The sequence below is a fragment of the Tympanuchus pallidicinctus genome, unplaced genomic scaffold (genome assembly GCF_026119805.1).
Source record: "Tympanuchus pallidicinctus isolate F22 unplaced genomic scaffold, pur_lepc_1.0 scaffold7, whole genome shotgun sequence".
Taxonomy (NCBI): Eukaryota; Metazoa; Chordata; class Aves; order Galliformes; family Phasianidae; genus Tympanuchus; species Tympanuchus pallidicinctus.
In genome coordinates this window covers 6,418,994-6,441,950 of record NW_026294791.1, presented here as the reverse complement: position 1 = coordinate 6,441,950, position 22,957 = coordinate 6,418,994, and the positions used below count along the sequence as shown (strand labels likewise).

At 35.3% G+C, this 22,957-nt stretch overlaps 1 protein-coding gene across 2 annotated transcripts in view; it reads right to left on the bottom strand.

The window, feature by feature from the left end:
• BEND5 (BEN domain containing 5) overlaps positions 1–22,957 on the bottom strand; it is an 851,004-nt gene that overhangs the window by 788,552 nt on the left and 39,495 nt on the right. For both annotated transcript variants that reach the window (XM_052665964.1, XM_052665965.1), the window contains exon 3: positions 19,307–19,431. In XM_052665964.1, the coding sequence (XP_052521924.1) occupies positions 19,307–19,431 (125 nt within the window). The remainder of the gene's footprint in view (positions 1–19,306; positions 19,432–22,957) is intronic.

The following is a 22,957-nucleotide window of genomic DNA, read 5'->3' as shown; positions in this document are numbered from 1 at the left end:
GCTTGATGCTACGCAAAGTGAAAATTAGAAGCGTGCCTTTCAGAAAGAGATCACAATCTTGTCATTAACTTTTTTTTAACTTTTAACCCCTTAGTTTCTTCTTAAAAAGTAAAGTGGAAATGAAACTGTATAAGTTAATTTATTATGTACTACTAACTGAATGCACACCTATGAGGAAATAGGAAAGTGAAACAATTATGCTCCTTTCCAGTTTTACATGTGATAACAAGCGCTGAATCTGATCGTTTGCTCTTTTATGGGCAAATGCATATTCTGAATTCACTCAAGGACAACAAGATGAGGAACTCAAGACTAACTGTTAAACACAGTCATGTGTTTAATGTCATGTCATGTCAATTACATTTTAAAAAAAGTTTGCTGATATGCATCTTAAGTAAAACAGGAACTTCGAAGAACATGCCTCAACTTTGCCGAAACAAGGACTTAAAAAAGAAAAGTGAATGTTGCAAGTAGTACCATGCTCAAAGCATAAATAGGAATGGTGTTAATTAGGTGTGATATTAATATGCTAGCAACGGTGTCCGTAGATACACTGCTGAACAATACTATTTGCTTGTTTCAGTACAAAAGTCAGATTTGATTAGTTGTCAGTATATTTAGTTTGGTTCTCTACTACTATTCCTGCAAATGCACTCTTGTGTCTGAATATTGAAGAATTTTATCTTTCATTGTGGTAAGTACAACTAGTCTCGAATGTCAGGCATCAATCCTAAAAAGGATGTACATAAGCTGAGCATGTAAAAATGGGCAAACACACTGCTCAGACTGTAGGACTTGCTGTGTTTACAACAGAAAGCTTTTATACACACTCATCTAAATCTGAGTGGGCAGCCCTGGGAACATGACCAACATGCTTCTGAGCTTTTAAATGCAGTTGTAGCATAGACAGTGATGATACGTTTGCTTGACGTGCTCATGTATTTAAATAATGGACAACTTCAGAATAAATGCACTTATCTTTCGCTTGCACTAAACATTACAGATATACCTAAAACATTTTTCCACAGACCCTACTGAGTGGTCACATTCATGCAACCATTGTCTGATAGGAAAACTTACCTCTTTCCCAGCAGGTTATTATAAATATTTAATGCTGCTTAATCTCAGTGAAAATTAGCATAAAATTTAGCTTCAAATACAATTTGACTCTCATCATTCAGCATACATGTATAACCCTTCTAATCCCAACAAGGTGTTTGTAGAGAGAGGAGAACTCACATTTGTAAATCTTGAGTAGGTGCAATGCAAATCTAAACTAAGATAAGGGATGTAAATTACTAGAGAAAGTTTCTTAATGTAAGATCTACATCAATTAGGAAAAAGTTTCATGTATTCCTGTGTTTAATGTGACTACGCTTCTCTTTTCTTCAGTAAAACAATTTTACATGAATCTTCCACTTGGTTGATATGTTCAAAACACATTAAAATACAAAGAGAAAAGGAGATATTGTTTATTTACAATTCAATATTGTAGCATCTGTTGTCCATAAGTACTACACAAGCAATTTCTGAGTGAGTGCTTTTGTGAATTTGTTAAAACTTCTATTACTAGTAATACAAACTCTTAAGGTTGCATAGCATAGAAAAGACACTGGCTTTAAGTGGCTGTTTTACTGAAGTAATGGACCAATTCTTATGTCACCAGTGAAGAACTAGTGTAGCTACAACACTGTGTAAGTTGCTTTGTGTGGACAACACACAAGTATAAAATAAAGAACTAAAGAAACTGATTTTCACCTTCCATAAATTTTGGAATTTTGCTTGTGTAATATATCATGACAATGTTAAAAAAAAGTGTATTTATTCATAAGATTCATATAAATATGTAAGTCTGTAATAGCCAAAAGAGAATAAGGAAAATAGCTGGCTTAGTAACTTTTTGCAAACAAGCAGAATCCTTAACAGTAGCCCAGAATCCTCTTCATTTAAAATAGACATTGCAGTAAAACTTCTGATATCTAAATTTTCAAAAAGATTAAATCTCAAAACACTTTTGTGGCATCATTTAAAGGACTATGTACACATCCTCAAAAGCAACAGTGTATTTCTTTAGGAATATGAGATACAGCAGCAACTGTCTTCTAACATAATGCATTTCTACCTTTCTATCTTAGTAAGCCAGCTAAAGTTAAACAATTTCAAAGCCATATTCAGTCTGTACTGCAGTATTCTTTCAGTGTAGGACACACTGAAAGCAAAAGCACATCAGCTTGCCTTTCTACATCAACGCATTTCAGTCTTGATCAGGTTGTCCACTCTAATGGTCCTGATCTTCATTTTTAATGAAAATGTTCAGGTTATGTAGCATGTTTACACCTGTTGATATGAGTGTATACCAAAGTACAAGCTTTGACTTTGGATAATCAGAATATCCCTCCGAAGATATATATAAATAAAGACTTTATTTAAGTGAACAACAAAATCTATCCAATAATCCATTGTATAATGGAGTAAAGTGAAAAAGAAACAAATGATGCTTTTTGCTGTATGATACTTCACTAGAAATGAAGATTACAAAGGAAAAGAAATTTCCCAGAAGGACAAAAGGCTCTTTAGATCTTTTTTTGTTGTGCTTGTGATTACAGGATGAAATGATTGATTTTCCTCTATGACAATGTCTTAAATGTTTGTCATACAGTCAAAATTTAAAGCTTGATAGGTCCACAGTACAATTTCAAAATAATTCAAAGATGCTCAGAATTTAATTAAGAAAAACATTAGACCAATTAAGGCTAAATGGTAGTATAAAATATTAAGGTAAACCATGTATTAGTCTGACATTTGCATTTTTATGAAGTATGAATCACAAAGAAATAAAAACTGCTGCTAAATTTCAGTTAAGTCCCTTTTCAAAATCTTGTTTCCATGGCAATCCTGCAAGTAAGTTTTCAGAGGATGTAAGATATGGATTTTTTATTTAAAAAAAAAAAACAGTTTAAATGAGAAATTGCAACATCGTGGCCTCTTTTCAATGTTCTAATATGCTTCAGAGGCACAAAAAATAAGTCACTAAGACATCACTGCCAGGATGAATGCAGGAGGACAGACCCCTACTTATTCTACTGTTTTTCAGTGTGCTTCTAACTAATCACAATCACCAGCATAATTCTGCTGCAAATACACTAATTGTTAAACAGACAACAGTATCTTTTCAATCTGAAGGCCTAGTAGTGCCGATTCAATTAGGAAAGTTTAATAACAACACCACAAATTATCAAGATGAGATGAAATTCCACTACAAAGGCTACCGATGACAATGTAGCTAAGTGATTTTACATTCCAAATCTAAGAAAAGTTGTTCAAGTCTCTAACGAGTAATCAGGGATTGAGGTTTCTAGTCTACAAAAATCCTGTTGTGGCAAAAAAAGGCAGAAACCTAACACCCAAATCAATACTGTATTACTCTCTCCACAGGCAAGAGCTGCTGGGTCAGGAAAATCATGAAAAATTCATAGCAGAGGTGGTCAAGTCATCCATAAGATAGAGAAAATAATGCTATATCTAAAGATCCCTTGAGCAATCGAAGACATTTTATAGATTTCACTGTGGATAAGTGCTAGTTTGTTTCATCTATGTACCTTAATACTGTTCCTTTCTGATTTCTAGCAGTAAATGAGGATGTTTTGGTCTATATTTACTGTCTTTCATATTTACTTTATTAATTTCTTAGTCTTCATGTTCCACTGCAGCAACAGCCACCCACAGGATAATTCTGAGTCATTCTTTCTAGTAGAAAAAGAGGGTAACACATCACAGAGAAGTCTTCATATAAATACCTCAACAGGTAAGCATAAATCTAACTACCAGAAAAAGTTTAAAAGTGTCTTGCTCATTTCTGCACCATCACTTCTCCAAACAGACACTGGCAACAGGCCATCATTTATAAAGGCTAAACTGAACAGTATCAAATAGAAATATTGTATTTTTTTCATGCAAGGGTGACAGACAAAGAACAAATGCTATAGAAACAGACTTGTTCACAGTAGCTTGTTGTACACATTTCATTCTTGGTACAGCATCAGATTTTTATCTAACAAAACAGTAAAACAAATGAAACAATGAAAATGATACTGAACAATAAGTATGTAGGTTATATATAAATTATTATATAAATAATGGCTCCTATTCATTTCAATGGAAGCTGTAACAAGTACTAAGAGCACAGTAACATTATTTGATGGAACAAATTCTAAGATACAAAACACTATTTTTCAGTATAGTCAATAATTTCGACATTAGTGGAAAAGTCAGGTAAAAGATGTAACCTAATTAAAACAGAATATGTGATAGTCAGAAATGCCTGCTTCTGTTACTATCTCTTGACTACTACAGTACACAAGCATATTCATTAGACATGATAAACCAAGGTGCTGAATGATTGAAAACAATCTACTTCTCACTTTCTAAAGTCTCTCAGCCCTAATTTCATTTTCCAACTGCTGTATAATTCTTAAAAATGAAAATATTTCCTAGATTTTTTTTTACATTCTTGATGCAGTAATGAAAGTAGCTATGCAAAGTTATAGTCTACTTAATCATGGATTGGTGTCTTTTTTTTACTGTTAATGATATTGTTTTTGTGAATTCCTTTGTCTATGAAGTGGATGCTGTCTGTAAGTGAATAAGCCCTAGTTTTGGCTCCAAGTTATACAATGCTGGCTGTTACAAAAACAAAATTAATTTACTGGAGATGGCACACTCGGTGTGTATTTTACTTCACACAATGCCTCATGCTCATGGCTCTGATTTTTGTCATCCTCATTTGCGCTGGCCAACCTCATTTGTTGACATGTCACCTACACTATTCTAGGAAGTACTGTGAGTCTCCCCACACAGATGCAGTTGTCCCCTCAGTCCACATCAAGATTACATCTGGACAAAAAATATTTTGAAGTGGTTAAAGCCTATGATTTTCCCTGGAAAGCGAACAGTAAGTATTGTCTTTCTCATAGAAGTTTGTATGACTACGTCACAGGCACCAGTTGTAAAGGGAGCCATCAGTATGTGCCTTTATGTTTCTGTTATTTCTCTAATTTATGTCTCACATTACTGCATCTATTGTGTAGACAGTTTCTAAGAGGAAAAAGTTATTACTGATGAACGTTCTTATCTTGAAGTATTAAAGTTATGGGTGGGTGATAGTCTTCTCAAAATGAACATAGAAACATGATCCCAGAAAGGTGGGCTCTAAACAGGTTGAGAAAATCTCTCCTAACTTTTTTTAAGGGAGACTAAAAAGCAAAACAGCATTAAAGATATTTACTTCAAATGCCTCCTGATGTTTAAATATTTGCTGCGTACACCACTATTATGCTACTGTCACATATTGTTCCATTATCACCGCGGGAATATCTGAATTCTCTGCAATATTTGAAAGTACATTAGTGACTGTATAGAAGATTGTGCAAGCAAATAAAACGGCCAATATTCCAACATACTGATTGTATTTTATTAATCTCACTTGAAGTCATTGGAAACTTTTTTTATTTTGTCATTCTCAGAGAATGTGTGAAAATCATGATTCCATAACAGAGATTTTGTGAAATCACTTGTGGTAGAAGTTCCCCTGGTAAACTGCATAAGAAAGCAGAGATTACTATAAGCAGACTGGCAAAATCAGCTGAAAGGAATAACTAAATTATTATTGGCAGCATGTAGCTAGATCAGTGTACTGGGACACATGCCAGTATTACAAAGACAATGCACATTAGTATGTATCACCAATATACTGCTGGGTGTAAAGAAGTGGTCAACCAGACTTACCAAGGATTGTACTTGAACAGCAGACTAGAATATGTAAGGGATTTTTTTTGAACACTTCATTGAACATTGACTGTGTTAAGGTTCTCCCAAACACATTTCCCAAATACATGACCTCATGATTACGTAAATTCCAAAAATGATACTGGTTTCTAAGGGCTGACGAAAGGAATCACAAAATGAGACTCTTTGAGGATAGCTGTGGGTTAATCTTTCACCTTAGTAAATATGGAAGAAAAGTTACCTTTGGCAGATGAGAATACTAGAAAATCTGCATTTTTGTACAGCTCTGATAGTTCAGTGAGAGACACACACAGGGTTGAAGTTTTCAGTTTTCAGTGTTCTTCCCTGTTAATTGCTGAATTCTATGCTGATAACGATTGTAATATACCTAATGGCAAGCAATTGTTATAGCACTATTTTTTTTTTTTTTTTTTTACTATCTTAGCAGTTCAATTTACATTGCCAGGTCAAAAGTACTTTGGCTTAAAATATTTGCAAGAGTAGCACAAGAGATTTCAATTTGTCCTATTTTAACTTATAGGCATTTATTATTTATCAGCATTACCACAGCTATTTGTGTGGTGGACAGATTATTCTTTTTATTCTTCCATCTATTACTACCCACAGAAGTATTTTGTTCTGAGATGTTCCTAAGCAAGAGGTGAATGCAGACACAAAAATACACCGGTTTCTTTAGAAGAGAATGAATTCTTGATGAAAAAAAACTAATAAACAAATCAGTGTAATTTACACAAAGATAAGGATAACTCCTAGAGAAATGTTTAAAAACTTTGCAGTTAATTATACACTTGATCTAGAATAAAAATAACTATACCTGAACGTATTTTTAAAGTTTCATTCATTTTCCATAAATAGTAAATCTTTAATAAAATAATCTGTTTAATAGAACAGAATTCACAGCTCGATTAGTACTGCATTGGAAATTGAAATAGCTGTCTCATTTACTGTGCTCCTATCATGTCACATAATATCTCTAACAGCATGCATGCTCTCACAATATCCTAACCTTAGAATTCTTAAAAACTGTGTTTTATAGTAATGTAAAGGTCTGTACAAACAGAAAAGTATTTCAATGCAGAAAATTTGACACTATCACTGCACTTTCCTTCAGAAATGTTCATTCCTTTCTTTGACATATTTTTGGCTTGCACAACAGGGTGCCAAACATTTGTGACAGCTTACAATAGAAAAACAATATTGCTTTTAGTTAACAATGTTAGCTATGAATATATATTGACAGCATTTTCACTGCAGATTTGCTGCCAACATAATACAAAGCAAATAGCATTCAATATGTTGGAACACTCAGGGGAATTAAAGAGTTTCAAAAACAAATTTATGGCATTAGGTGCTGAATGCTAAATCTAATGAAAATGCAAATTCAAAGTATCTCCTGCACATACTTCATGCAAAGGAATGCAGTTTGATAAAGTGATAAAATTCAGATTGTTTTAAGTCAGGAGAAAATTATGTTAAAAGCCTCTGCTTGGCTGACTTTTTATAAAGCCAGTTCTATCACAAAGACTAATATTTTTCCTAAGTCTTTCTGCTTTGTTTCCTCAAGTACATCTGAGAGAGATTGTAATGAAAGCCAAATTCCAAACGCTCCCAAATGTTTTGAGAACATAGAAATACATCGATGCTTAATTTTCATATTTGTAACTTTACAGCTATCCCTATACAACTACAAGCATTGCTGTTCCTTTGAAATAACAGAAGCAGAGTTTTGTTAACAAGTCTGAATATTTGTTATTCTATACAATAAGCAATGTGGAGCATAGGACATCTGATTTAACCTTATTACAATACAGCAATGTACAGGAGTGCTGCAGTGTCATCTCCCTCCTGCATCACTGACAGTCCTTTAAGTGACATGATATTAATAGTTTAGAAACCATTTGCAAGAAAAGAAGGAAGGTTAACAATAGCACTGTCAAGAAAGCCAAAATAGTTGCACTTCATAGCTGTCTTATGATTTGTTAGGATTTGTTGATGTAGATGATAATAAATATCAAGGTGCAACACTTAAAGCTAACAGTACTGTCAAGCCAAAAACACTACGTAAGCTTCAAAATAACTTCAATTTCTACTCACACAATCAGTACCGATAGAAATACAACAGACTGCATTTGCTTGTTATAGCTTTTTCTTACTTGTTTTCTCATATGGGATACTGCTTGTACCTGTTGCATCATATATTTATAGCTCTTAAGCTCATGTATGAATGATTGCATTTCTTATATAAAATTCTATGGATTACTTGCAAACTAAATGACCCAACTACACAATGCCCATAACAAGCAGAAATAAGAATTGAAAGATAATATTAAGACTCCTTGTAACTGTCTGGGTTTTGTTTTAATTCAAATGTCTTTACCTAAAACTTCCAATTTGATAAGAGGGGTAAAATCCCTGCTTTGCCAGATGCAGTTTGCAAAGTTCTATCCAAGTGATCACAGAATATTTCCTGAGTCTCAAATCCTCTAGTAAGTATTTGAAAACTAAAAGTGACTGACTTAAAAATGATACATTCTTATAGATAGATAAAAAAATTATACAAATTGTGGAGGGAAACTATTGAGTTCCTTTTCTGACTAATTGAATTGTTCAACTACTTTGTAACATCTAAATAACAAAGAAGAAAAAAATATGGAAAAAGTATCTTATTTCTTCAACAGTTTGTGTACTTAACCACTGAAGTGTAAAATTACTATAATCCCTAGTTATCAAACCCATTGAAACACTCAAAAATTTCTGAATACAAGGCTTATTAGAGAACCGAATATAACATACTTTAGTGCTGAACTTGATCTCCAACACCAGTAGATCCAAATTACTGCACGTTACAATAGTCTCAACTACAAACTTTTACATTATTTCTACTGCTACAGTGAGAGAGCCACAACTCTACGTCTAGACTAAGAAAGAAAAATCAAGAACATTGAAGCTTTGTTTTCACTGAGCTATGAATTGGAAAACCTTCTTCCAAGCACATCAACCACAATTTGAACCTCTATGTGATAAGCATCAAATGAGTAATTTTTTAAAAAGCTGAAAGACACTCCCAGTAGAGATGATGGAGTAAACACAGTTAATTTGTTAATATTTACTCTCTTTTCACTGACTGTCAAGGAAATATTTTCCTTTTTCTTTCTTCCAGTATGTGCTTGGAAAGGATTTCCTGGTAATCTACATTAAATCTCACTGAAGGGTAACAACAGAAATCAATATGCGTCTCTGAAGACTAATCTAACCAAACATTTACATTTAAAATATTCATTTGTATTTATGCATGAGATATTCTTGGCAAAAAGAAATTCTTTTCCTCCATGCATTCAGTCTCTTTCTGCAAGCTTTTATAGTTAGCAGACTTTAAAATCAATAAAATAAATATATATTACTCAAATAAGTTTTGTGGTAAAAACAGCTAGAATTCACGTAAAATAATGGTTTACTTAGGTAGGAAGCTGTATTAGCCTCTGCTTCACATAAATTTGTTTTCTCCTTCTGCAGCCATAGGGAGGACACAGCCCACAGGGAACAGCTATTATACTAGAATCCTGGCTATTCCAAACCCATGGAATTGCCATTCCACACGCCTGCTGGAAAGATATTCTGTTTAATCTGGCTATTGAGGCAACTCTAATCTAACATACGGAACTCAGTATCAAATTTTAAGGAGCAAACATGTCCTACCACAAATCCCACAATATTCTGTAGTCCTCAAGCATTGGGATTAGTTTTGCCCACAGAACTGCACAGAATACAAACACACGAGATGATGCAGTGTAAGCAACATTCTACTTTCTGCATCACTTCTGACAGTTGTGCACTAAAGTGTGTAAATCCTGCAAGGAGAAACCATACCTCAGTGCACAAAAATAAGAATCCTGTGTGTGAAGCTTCACATGAGTTTTCAGAGGGTTGTATGAGCACACTAAACAAGCCTCCACAAAACAGAAAATACTCTGTACAACTAGAAGCACTGTGTAGAGAATGACCATTTCACTGTGGGAGAAATAGATTCGACATTCCAAGAAAAGCCCACTAAAATGTGCAAATTTAAGGGTTTGAACTCATGGTCTTCAGTGTTAGAGTTCAGTGTTAGAAGCTAAACATATAACACACAAGAATATTGATAAGAACATCCTTCTCACATTAAAAAATTATAGTAAGAACGTAGTTAATTTGTTATCATTTACATTGGAAACTTATTAGGGAAAACAGCAAGCAGAAGCAATAATCTCATACAGTAGCAGGCTTAGAGAAAACAAAAGTTTGGGGCAGATTATTTATATTGCTTATACCAATCTACTAAAAGCTTCAGAAAGATTATCTTTTCCATGACAATGTAAACTATAGTCAGCAACATTCACCAGATTTCACAGAAACACTTGCAGTTGTTTTAAATCTACACTGAATACATTCCACTGTATATGCATTCTTTGGTAAAAACAGTAATAAAAAACTCATTTCTTCTCGAAAAGCCTTCTGAGTTTTAGCTACAACATAACATAATGCGTATTTAGACTAGCACGTTATTTAGTAAAAGATGTCCAAACAAGATGATTTGATGTTGGAATAGTCATCTCAGAACAACCAGAGCAATGCAAGGTAAAATAATTGTCAAGTCAATCTCTAGCTTACACTTTATTGCAGAAATAAATTGAACTCTGCTCTAGCTTTTTGACACGTAATTCTGATACTAATGGGTTCAAATCCATTTCTCTTTGCTCTCCTTCCTAACAGGAAGCTTTATGTAATACTGTGTCAGAAACCTACCAGTTACTGGCTAATGTTTCCCTTAAATAAAAAGTGTCTGCCTGTAATACTATTAACAGCTGCCATCAGTTTACGGTAATGAGCTGCAGTTCATCACAGTAGCACCAGTATGAAAATTAGAAGCTTCCATAGAGCTTCTCAATTTGCAAAAAAAATTATCAGAGCCATCATGAGCAGGCGTGTGTAAGCAGACATTGGCTATTTAAGGCTTACAGGCCAGGTCTTGCGCCGGCACAACTCTACACAACCATTATAATCAGTTGGTGATACCATATTAAGTACTAAATACCCAGTGGTTCTCTTTGGGGGGGAGAGCCAATACATAAATCCACTGCTATCCTTCATAATTTCCCAAAGCAAAAATTTGATTTTTTTTTCCCCCCGTAAAAAGATTTCACACAGTTTCTTCAAAGGAAGATTTAAGGATTTTTGGCTTCAGAAAAAACTGCTTTAATTATACTTATTGTAATTCCTTGGTCACCTATAATGTGCAGAGGTAACTTCCAGTTTCAGTTAATGTAAAAAAAAAATAATAGCTATAATACCAGAGCCTATTTGTTTTCTTTCCTCCCTGCATGTTTTTTGGGTTTTTTTGCTGTTTTTTTTTTTATTTATTTATTTAAGTTGTATAACTTAAAACTTACTGTCTCCAGAATTTGACAAATCAATTGTGTGTTTGTAAGAAATATATCAATAGAACAAAATACCTGATCCATTATTTCTCATAATGGGAAAAAAATGATAGTGAATATTAACCAGCATGTTTAAAAAAGAAATTAGTCTTTATATAAACCATGTAATTAACTTGTAGAAATATTGCTTGAAGTTACAAAATATATAGTCAAGTTAGACAGACATGAAATATTTCACAGGATCCACCTGCCCCAGCTCAAAGTAATCTGGAGGCAACTTCTGGTGAGTTCTGATCAGTTAGAAGGGTGAGAACTCTGGTATCACAACACACAGCACGATGAATATCCATCAGGCTGGCCAGCAGGTAACCAGAATTTTCCTGCTTTCCTGGCACACAGATCAGTTCTGCCTATACTGCTGACAGAGATGTTTAAAATGAGGATTACTCTATATTTTCCTACTTCATAATAGTATTTTAAGCATCAACTGGACATTGTCCAGAATAAGATACCAGACTAGAAGTATCCTTAACTTGACTTGCTACATGAGTATGATTCCACTTTAACATCCACAAAAATGACAAGACAACAATGCTGTAAGAGGGAAGATGGATGAGAATCAGTGATACAGAGCAGAACACAGCAAGAACAAGTGGGCTGCTTTTCCATCATTTTTCATTATTAGACAAATACCCCTCAGCTTTCCAGAGCAGTTCCAGACCCACATTCCAGAGCTGTAGTCCTTGTCACTATGTGCTTTGAAGAAGTTCCCATTATTTAGTGAGTCAGACTACTTCAGCTAAGAGTAGGACCAGTTGCTCATGGTTTTCTTGCGCAATCCAAGAGCAATATGATTTGAATTCACAAGCCCTGAGTCATGACTGATTTTCCACCAAATTTACTGAAAAAAATGTGTGAAATACTTGGACTAAAAATGAGTTGCTGGTTGGTGAATGGTGAGTGAATCCACACTAGCTAAATGGGTCTCCCAAATATACACTCTTTCCAACAAAACGCAGTGATAGTACTGCTTTATTCTTATTATTCTGTAGTACTTATTATTCTGATGGAGGCTATTAGTGCTCACTGTAGTGAAGGATTTACTACTTCTCACAACACAAAATTCAAGTTTTTTTCTGATTTTCCCCCCATCAGAAACACAAAGACTCTCGGCACAATGACCCAACACTGGGCTCGCGTGTTAAAATCACAGGTAGCATAAAACAATGATGCAGGAAATGGGTTGCAGGATCTAGCTCTCTTGTTTCATCTCTAACACTTAAATGCAGAGTAGAGGATTTCTTAGAGGCATATGCTTAATACACTCAATCACCTGCCATAGCACTGGTTGCTTCACTGCTCTTTCCAAACTATTTCTCAGCTAACCGTGTCCTACAAAATATCATTCCTTGCTTAGACTTCCTTGGCAGAAAAAAGAAAATGATTTTTCAGCACTAGTTTCACTTTGCAGAACTGTAGAATGGTTTGGTCTGGAAGCAATGTTTAAAGATCATCTAGTCTGATTCCCCTGCAATGGGCAGGGACATCTTTTGTGAGAACAGGCTGCCCAAAGCCCCATCCAGCCTTGCCTTCAGCATTTCCTAGGATGAAACACACAGCTTCTTTGAATAACCTGTTTCAGGATTTTACCACTGTCATAAGGAAAAAATAATAATTCTTCCATATAACAAATCTGTATTTACTATTTTTTAATTTGAAAGCATTATTCCTTGTCCTATCATTACGTGCCTTTATGCAAAGTTTCTCTCCATCTTTCTTACAAGTCCCCATAAAATATTGCAGTGACGACCGTAACACAAACACTTTCCATTTATAAAAATAGAATTAAAACAGATTTGCATGAAGGAAAATTAACACTGGAAATAAAAAAGGAGGTATTTAATCATAAAGTTTTTTCAAATGAAAGAAAATAAGCATGTCACATCGCTGACATCAAGATCGACATAATGCTGATTTTGTTTATGTCATTTATAACATTTTTTGACATTCAGAGTGACAGATGCCATCATAAAAAGGAAATTAAACACACCTGGCCATTAGTCACCTGTAAGCATAAACCAGAGTAATATCTCAAACACACAGTTTGCTTGCAATAATTAAAAAATACTGGCATCTAGAATTTTCTTTGTGATACCTGGAAAAGTTTATGAATTTAACACTGTCATGTCAAAAGAAAATTTCATCCGGACAGCAGTTGTTTTACTGAATATTGTTTGGATTTACTAAACTTTGTAACTTTTCAGAAGATGTCACATCATGACAATTTTGGATAATTTCGTGGACATGCATACTGTACTGAACTTACTAAAGCTTCACATGCACCCTCAACCTGTTACGAGCACAACAAAAACTATTGATCCAAAACAAATTTATGCATACTTGAAAGGATTCCAGCTTGGAAGAACCATCGTTTACAAATCTGATTTTATACATGACCAACGTAGGCACATGTTTCAAAAATGGAAAAACTGTTTTTCTTCAGAGCTGCAGTATGTTCAATTGATTTTCTTTTTCTAATGTCGAGATGAACATACCATCTATTTCCAATGTCATTGTTTCATTTCTTATTTAATTAACATTTCATGTGGCTTCTTCAGTAAATAATTACTTCAATTACTACTATACATACCATCTAACCCTAAGCACTTTGCTCTTTCAACTTACATATTAATACATATAATACATTTACACAACTTACAATAATCAACTTACACATTAATACATATTAACATTAAAACGCTTTCTAATGAAGAGATTGGTGAAACTACTTTCTAGAACTTCTGAGGCTCCTTCGAAATATAATTTGAAATAATCTAATACACATTTCAGATAATTCAAGCCCTTCTCATAACTATAATGGATCCATATTATCACATGCTACAGTCCTATAAGATCTTACAAAATTTGCATCATGGATCTGGCTCTGTTATTCCTTCCCTTCCCCCCCAAGCTGAATGGCATCTGTATTATAAAAATATAGTTTGCTTACCCTGTATTAAATGCAGTTACTTAAAAGATGTCAAAATGCACTCGAAATAGCCTGTCTCATGCTTTAAAGGCATGCAGATATATATTGAAAAAAACACCTCCAATAATGATCTCCAAGTTGTATTAGGACAGTAATAGAGACCTGAGAAAACTGAAAAGCCTAGTGCCAGTGATGAATATATACTGAAAATAGAACGAAAAAATAAAGATTGTGCAGGCTGCAGTTTGTTTGGTTACTATTGTTTTGTGGTGTTTTTTTTTTATTCTTTTTTTTAAATTACTTTGTGGGGGAGGGAGAACAAACTATTACTAAGATCTGTGAACTTGTGATGTCCAAATTTACTGTCTTAACTTGGCATCCTGTCTAACTTCTAAAGAAAATTAAGTTACCTTGTGCCCTGCTTCATAGAAACACATAAGAAAAACAAAAAAAGTTGATTCAATATTCTATTCTCAATCCAGCTGCAACTGAATTAGAACAGGGAGAATGCCTTCTAAGTAAATAACATTTGATTCTTTGATTTTAACCTCGATTTACTTCCTAACTATAGATAATGATCAAATCCTTTGCCAAATATCCAATTTTTTTCTCTATCCTTCTCAATATGTTTTGTAAGTATCTTTATGATGGAGAACTCCTAAAGTATTTATCAACACTTACTGAACAAAATTTGGCACTATTAGGAAACCCCTTATGTTGGAAATTCTTTTTTTAATCTCAGTGAAAATATCACTTCTGAGCACGATTCGTCAGCAGAGTTTAGAGTACATACACATACAAAATAGATCATATAGCCTAAACGTGCATTGGTATAATATGGCTGCTGTTCTTTATGGTAGTTAATAACCTCAAAGACATTTTTCATCTTTTCATCACTTTGCTGCATTCAACACTTACCTCTTCTCTCTTCTCAAACTGAGCAGAAGTTGCCAATACAGAGACAATCTTTCCCTAGTGTGGCTACTGTATCTGGAACACTGATGGTCAACACTTTAACTAGAATTCCTAGGCATGGCCCCAGAACAAAATAATTACTAATCACCTGTAAAATCTTCTGAGGTATTCTTGCAAGTTCTTTATATATATATATATAATTTATCACATGTACACACATTTCTTTTTTTTTTCCTTAGTTCTCAAATTAATCACTGTTGCTTCTAACACCTTTAATGACATTCTAGCTCAGAAGCAATCGTGCATCTGAAGCACTGTCTATTTAAAATACTTGAAATGCAAACTAGATGTGACATTTGTTCATCCAGTTTTCAGTTTCACAAAGAAGGTTAGCAGAATCACAGCGTTGTATAGGCCATGGTTAAAATTATTAATGGGAAAAAAAACCTTCCCCAATAAAGAGCATTGTCCAGAAATAGACGGTAGCCTGTGATAGATGTATAATTAGAGAAATTGGTGGCTTTGCCCATCAGAATGGGTGTTCTACAGAAAATCCTATTTTCTTCATTCTCCTTTTCAAGGTTATTGTAAATGTAATCATAGCATGATGACAGTCCTTACATAGAACACATCAGTTGTGGGGGTTTTTTTGTTGTTCGTTCCCATATCAGTGTTAATTGAACTCATTGAACAAATTAGTAAAGGAATCCACCATTCAGATCTTATCAGACCAAGTGACTTGCAAGTCAGAAACCATATGGGGAGGCCAGAAGGCCAAATTTTACACCTCACAGGCATATTATGTAATGGTTCTTTCTACTCATAAATGTAAACCATTAGCTACTTTATTTTTCCTAGCTAAAAACAGAAGATTTGCCTAACAAAATGACGTATGATATTGAAAGTCCAAGTTATAAAGGAGTTTGATTACCAGTTTCCCCATGAAAGAAAATTTATACTGGTTCTAATGTAATACAGCAAAAAGCGTCAAATAAATTTATCATAAATTTCTAAAAGTAATTCTGAAAAGATTCTGGCTCTCACTGCTGGGCTACATAACAGTTCCTTTACCCGCCCCTGTTAGTGAAGTACAACAGGGAACTAACATATGTGTAACATAAGAAAGGAAGCAATCACTCTGAAAAAGACTTATGTATGGTAGCAAACAACAAATTAGGTATGGGTTTCCATAGTGACTAAGTAACAAAAGGCTGCTGCAGTTTTCAGCTGTCTATACTCAGAGAGCAACAAAGCAAAGGGACCAGAATCTCTTCTCTGTAAGCAGGCATGATAGTGAACTCAGAATTGACTGTTAAATGCCAGTTCCATATTATGAAGAAAATATTGCAGAAACAGGAATAATTATAAAAGAAGTTCTGCAAGAAGTAAAATCGTTAAGTGCTAAGGATTTGGATTTCGTGGTTGGATTCTCTGCTATCTTACCTATGCAAATTCCAATGAGTACTTTTTCCTGTGCAGAGAATCCTCCTCTGTGGATTCTCTGATGTTCAATAAGAAATGATCTCATACTACAGCCTTTCTCCCAATGGGAACACTAATGGGGTCTTTTGCCCATCTGGCTGTTTACTTTCCTGAAATCTACAGGAATTCTTGTCTAGTAGGGTTGAAACTGGCTAAGAGTTAAAAAGCTATTGAGAGAGAAGGGAGTGGAGAAAGATCATTAACCACACAAAAATCTGGGCTAGCAAGTGTAACTGTGACTGTGTGATCATATAAGACTTGTTTCCCTAGGAAACTAGGATAATTATCAAAGGGTTGGAGAGATTCACTTATGAAAGCCCAAAGGTCCCCAAGCAGAAAAATACTTTAAGCTGAGGTGATCTGTCAGATACAGGACAGAAAGAACCAAACATGATAGCTAGGATATGAGATAAATGCTGAGAATGTGATAAACAAATGTACATGTTAGTCAAAGATGAAGAGGATTTTTTGTATCAGGAGAAGTTACTAAGCAGAATTACAACCAAGAATGAAGAGATTAAATAGAGAAAAGTTTGAGACTAAATATCAAGCAATGGTATTAGTGAGAGGAATCCATGGAAAGGTTTCCAAATACAAGTGGTGAAAGATCCATGGCTTAAGACAAAACTTGCACTATAAAAAGCAGAACAACACATGGACAGTGAGATTGACAAGAATATCTCCAAGGTTTCTCCTCATATGTCTCTCTAGATTCATAATACACCACAGTGCACTAAACATACTGTAAAAATCACTACTTTCTTGTAGTTGAACTGGAAAATAAATGAAAAATACAGTGTTTGTATCATTCTTGCCTTTCTACCTTGCCTTTTTCATTCACTTTTTATCAGTTTGCCACTGTTAGATGTCAACATCTGATGCAACAGAAGATGTAATGGATGATTGCTAAGCCAGATAGTGAAAGGAAGTTGCTTGTTTTCTCATGATAAATTTGAAATAAATTTCATTTTGAATAAAAGCTTTGGTGTGAAATATTAAGCAAGGCTGAAGAGATTCTTACCGCATAAAAATTCTCTTTTATTTTAAATCTAAGTAAACAAGTTAAGATTTTTAAACTATGAAAAGGAACAGTAAGAAGGAAACTGAATCTACATAATATGAAAAAATTAGTAAATTTAGTAACCTCATCTAAATGGCTGAGACCAGACCTGAAATGTGTTAACACAAAGATCTGTCTATCTACCACATTATCTATATGTTACAGCAACACTAAGTATAATTTATACAGACAATTACTTACACAGAGTTAAGATATGTGCTTCTGCCAGTAAAGAGATAGAAGTTACTTGCACATTAGTACAACAGTTCTAAGCGCTCTGGCATAGGATGGTTTTTGTTATTTTACAGCAATAAAAATAATCAAAATGTACAAACCAGGTTACACAGAACATTTGAAATAGCAATTTCTAGAATTCATTTAATATAGCTGAGATGCAATGACTAATACTGCCCATGTCTGCTAGCACAAAGACCTAAATAAGGTTCCAGACTAGATTACGTTCATACAGGTCTCATTTCAACGGAAATTGGAGAGATGAAAAAAAGATTATAGGAAGACACATTATAAAAACAGACCTCACAAGTCAAACTTAATAGTGAAACCGTTCTCTTTCATGTAGACAACCATGAAAACAAATATCCTGTAAGCACTAGATATATATCGTATCTTTCTACCAGATCTCTTTGCCTCCTTGAGACAGATTCTCATTCATCTCATGACTATGTAATTTGATCATAGTTGACTAAGGCACAGCAGGGGAAAGGGCCTGTCTGATAAACTATCAGGCAGATAAGCAAACATTTCAATTGATAAACAAACAATTTCATGATTTCTAGTTGTAACAGGAATAGTACAGCAGCGGATATAAAGAGCCTCATAGGAATACAAGTATCAAGATTCTCCAGTTTTTCTCTAAGTATGGGTTTTTCACCCCATTAGGTGAAAAATCAGTCTGATTGTGATAAACAATAAAATACCAGAATAAGACGCGAGGAACAAGTGGAAAGTGGAAATAAATCTTTGTTGACTTGTCAGTGTGAAAATAAAGACTTTTTTTATTTTCATTTGTTTTAAAGTAACAAAAATACTTACTTGCTCCAGATGTTCATCGTGTTTTTGTTGTCCTGGTTTCATTTTTTAATGAAAATATATGTTATTTAAAAGTAGATGAAGGAGTTTCCTATCAAGTTCTTTCACATTTGAAGATAAACGCTTTCCACAGGGCCCACATAAAAAGACTACCTCTCTTCTGTTACAGGACACAACAGTAATATCTGTTTGGAATGCTAGCTCATTGTTCTAGATGTTTTAAATGAAGGCTTGAGTGCTAAGACTTGAACGCATATGATGGACCTGGTTTTCATACATAGATCAGATGAACGTTTATGTATTAGTATACATCAGCCATTATTAATACAAATAATATTAGGTGGCAATTCTTATGCTGTCTTTGTAATGATTACCTTTTTTAGACAGCAGAAAAAACAGTGATGTCCAGGCAGGATGCTAATTGCTTTTACTTATCAAAATTCAAAGGACAGAAACATATTTTACAACTAATTGATAGTTACAAGCTCTGGACAGCATCTTTTCTTTTTTTTTTTTGGAAAGAAAATATAAGATATTCTGGGGTAAGCAATGTTTAAAGCTGTCATACTATTTAAATTAGTATGTGCTTACCTGTGATTCTTTTACATTTTCAACAGTAAAGTTGAACCAAACTCGAAAGCGTGGGTTACAGGTATCTGGTCTGATGAAAAGGTCGTACTCAAATTCTGTGATGTAGTCCACTCTTCCAAGGTTACCTATAAAAAGCATTTGAAAAATAATGCATTTTTACAATGGATTTTAATAAATGGATAAGAACAAGAACTACAAACAGAAAAGTTTTAAAAAAATTAACTTTGATGTTTAAAACGTATATCGCATATGTAATGAACTTTACAATAGAACAAGATTATTTTTAAATGACTGAATTATGGTCGCAGAGTAAAATAAAATAAAGTAGTTTATTCCCACAAAATTCAACAGCTACAAAGAGCAAAATAACTATTTGATAGAGCAAATTCTCAACTACAAAACAGTACTTTTCTATCTAGTCTCCAACAAAAATGAACAAGAACTGCATTCTATGTTTGTGAAAATCTGTGTGACCATCCACAACGTGGCTTGTATTCCATGTTGCTGTAGCCACTGCTGAAGCGCACCACCCACCACCTCACTGCACTCACAGCTATGGGTTTCCACAAGTGTCAACAAAAAAGTTTCAGCAAGTGTCAACAAATTTCAGTGGGTCCATTTTTTCCTCACAGAGGAACTCAGTGACACCCCTTGCCTGCTATGCACTCCCGTGTCAGACGCCATTTTGTCAGGCTGCCCCTCCACTGCCATCTGCCACATGGCAACAAAACATAAAGGAATATCAGTGAGCAGGCTCAACCCCTTCTGCCATACCACCAACATTTACTTCTGATGTCATGGGCCAACACAATAAATTACGAGGCATTACTTTCAGAGCAACCTCACACATACCAGTAAACAAAATACACCTGAATACACCAAAAAGACAACTGCAAAGGCTTTTATTATTCAAATTGACTTCTTCTTTGATTCTTTCAGTTAACAAAAATGATAGTAGGATGTTTATATTCACTTTATTTTCCCACTTTGTGGGAAAAATATCTCTAAATTTCTTTCAGGTCCCTTGTGCATGGATTTCTTTCCTTCCATTTGCTGCTCATGTTAGAGCACCTCTGAAAGCCTCAGACTTCCACCTGGCACCTCTGGCTGTCCCACTCTTCCCTCAGATGGCAAGGACTTTACATTTTCCATGATTCAAAAGCCATCTTAATACTTCTTTACAAGGTGGGAACAGTATCACCTCCTTCCACAAAAAGAATGAGGCTACAACCCTTCATCTTTTCCCTGATGAATTTAATGGAATAAAAACTTTAAATGTAGTCAAGCCAAATTGCCCCCACAGCATTATTCAGCAAGCAACATACAGTCTATAGAAGTGAAATTCAGCACTCAAAAAACTTGCTAAGTTCTTTTAAATTGCAAAATTGGCATTTTTCCTTTGAAGTGTTCTAGGATACCTAATACAGGGTTTAGACTGTCTGCTTCACAGGGAACTACAAAAACACTAATTCAGAAACAAGACTTCACATTTTCCTCATCCAAAACAAATATCATCCTATCACACCTTATAATTTGAACTTCGCTGTCTTACAGTTTATGCCCATAAAACAAACTAGCACTTTAAGATGACTCGATCTGTTTCTGTGATTTCAGATATATTTGTTGATTTAAATATATATTCCCAAGTTGGATATATGCTGTTCAAATAGTTACTTATAACATCATTGAAAATAAACAACTTCCTCCTCAGCAAGTCTCACCTCAGTCAATATAGCTGATCATCAGTAACAAGCTACTAAACATCAGTAGAAGTAGGAAAATTTGGATCATCAGCTGCTTTGGGGTGAAGCAGTAAATAACATTCAAATCTGTTCACCAATACATTTGCAGAATTTCTTCATTAAATTGTTACTGGCTTTACCAGATGAACAGCGAGCACTTTCAACTTTTCCTATTTTTAATGTTATCGTCTACTTTCCTGCCCACAGCCTCCTTTTCAGAGGAAGATTCTTCTCACCGATTCCCACTTCAGAAAACCTCTTCATGCTAACAATCTGTTCCTAACCACTTGCCTGAAGGATACATTCGGAATTAGAAATTTTGGGGAGGGGGGGAGAGAGGAGAAAAGCTATGCTGTGCAACAAGAATCTCTTTTGCAAACACATATAACATCACCTGCTGTGCAGGGACTGTGGTGAGGAGATGCTGGGCCTGCTCCCGTGGCCCCTCCTCGGCATATGGCCAGGCCTCTCAGCAATGCTGGGGGTGAAGGAGTGCTCAAGGGGCAAAACATGGCACATACTCTGAGGGAACAGATAAGGAGCAGCCCTGCAAGCACCACAGCCAGGGGAGGAGGCAGCGATCGGTGCTCCAGGTGCCGAGGGCCAGACAACCTGCAGCCCATGCAGGGAGCACACTGGAGCAGGGGGCTGCTTCCTGAAGGCCCTGCTGCCTGGACAGGATGCTCTCCAGATCAGGGAAATGTGCGAGGATAACAACAGAGCACAGAGGGGCTGTTGGAAAGCGAGAACTTGCCCTTCTCTGTGCCCCTGTGCCACACACTGTGGGGGCAGGAATGAAGGATCCTGGGAAAGAGGGAGGGCTGGGGAAAGGTGGCACTTAATTTGTCTCTCACTCACTATCCAACCCTATTTTAATTCGCAATAAATTTAAAAGTTTTCTCCTCATCGACTCTGTTTTGCCTTTGATGGTAATTGCTAGCTGACCTCCCTGTCCTCATCTCAGGCCATGAGATTTTTTCCATCTTATTTTCTTCCCCTCCTGTTGAGGAAGGGCAGTGAGAGTACAGCTGGGTGGTCCGAGCTGTGCAGAAGCATAGGTTGGATTCCAGTTACCTCACATAGGGTCACAGGGAAACAAGAATAGGAACAGGCCACTCTTCAGGTCACGGGTCACAAGCCCTCTCTGGACATAGCTTAATGCATAGGCACCCAGAGTCATGGCAACTCAAGTGGTCTGTGCAGTGCTGATGGATCCTCTAACATGAAGGCAGAAGGCTGCATGAATACAGGCTTCATTCACAGAATAGAATCCTGCTTATAAACTACGAGGTGTAAAAGCCTCCAATGATCACAATTAACCCCCCACGCAGTGCAAGTTACCTGCAGCACAAAACAGCAGACAAAATCTGATGGAAAGATTTCCAAATAAAATTTAAGTCTGAATGTTTTTACTTAAGTTCAAAGACCATCAAGAACTTCAACTGCAAGCCATGGAAAACTAAAAGATTGAGTGAATAAATAAAAAACAGAGCAAAAGGAGATCTTGATTTCTGACCTATCACACATCTCAGCTTCTGTTTTAATATCAAACTGATCTAAACCGTTCCAGGGACAGGTTGCTCAATCAGAGCTACATTTTTGAATAAGCCCAGGGAATTCCTGAACTAGAACTGGTCAGTGAAAACTCTGATGGTGAAAAGCTGGTCCCAGTCTGCCCTGGGAGAGCTACATACTCAACTCAAACCCAGCAGCAGCTGCAACACTGTGTGAAGGATTTCCCACAGACTCCCAACAACGCTTTATTGCCTTTTGCCTTTGGAACTGCTCCTTACTAGGTTCCTGCACAATACATCTCAGCTGCTGCAGTCACCTGCAGCCATGTGCAGTTCAGTATCATTTGTACTTTCCATTAGCACAGTATTTCTTCTCTGTCTTCCAGATGCTAAAT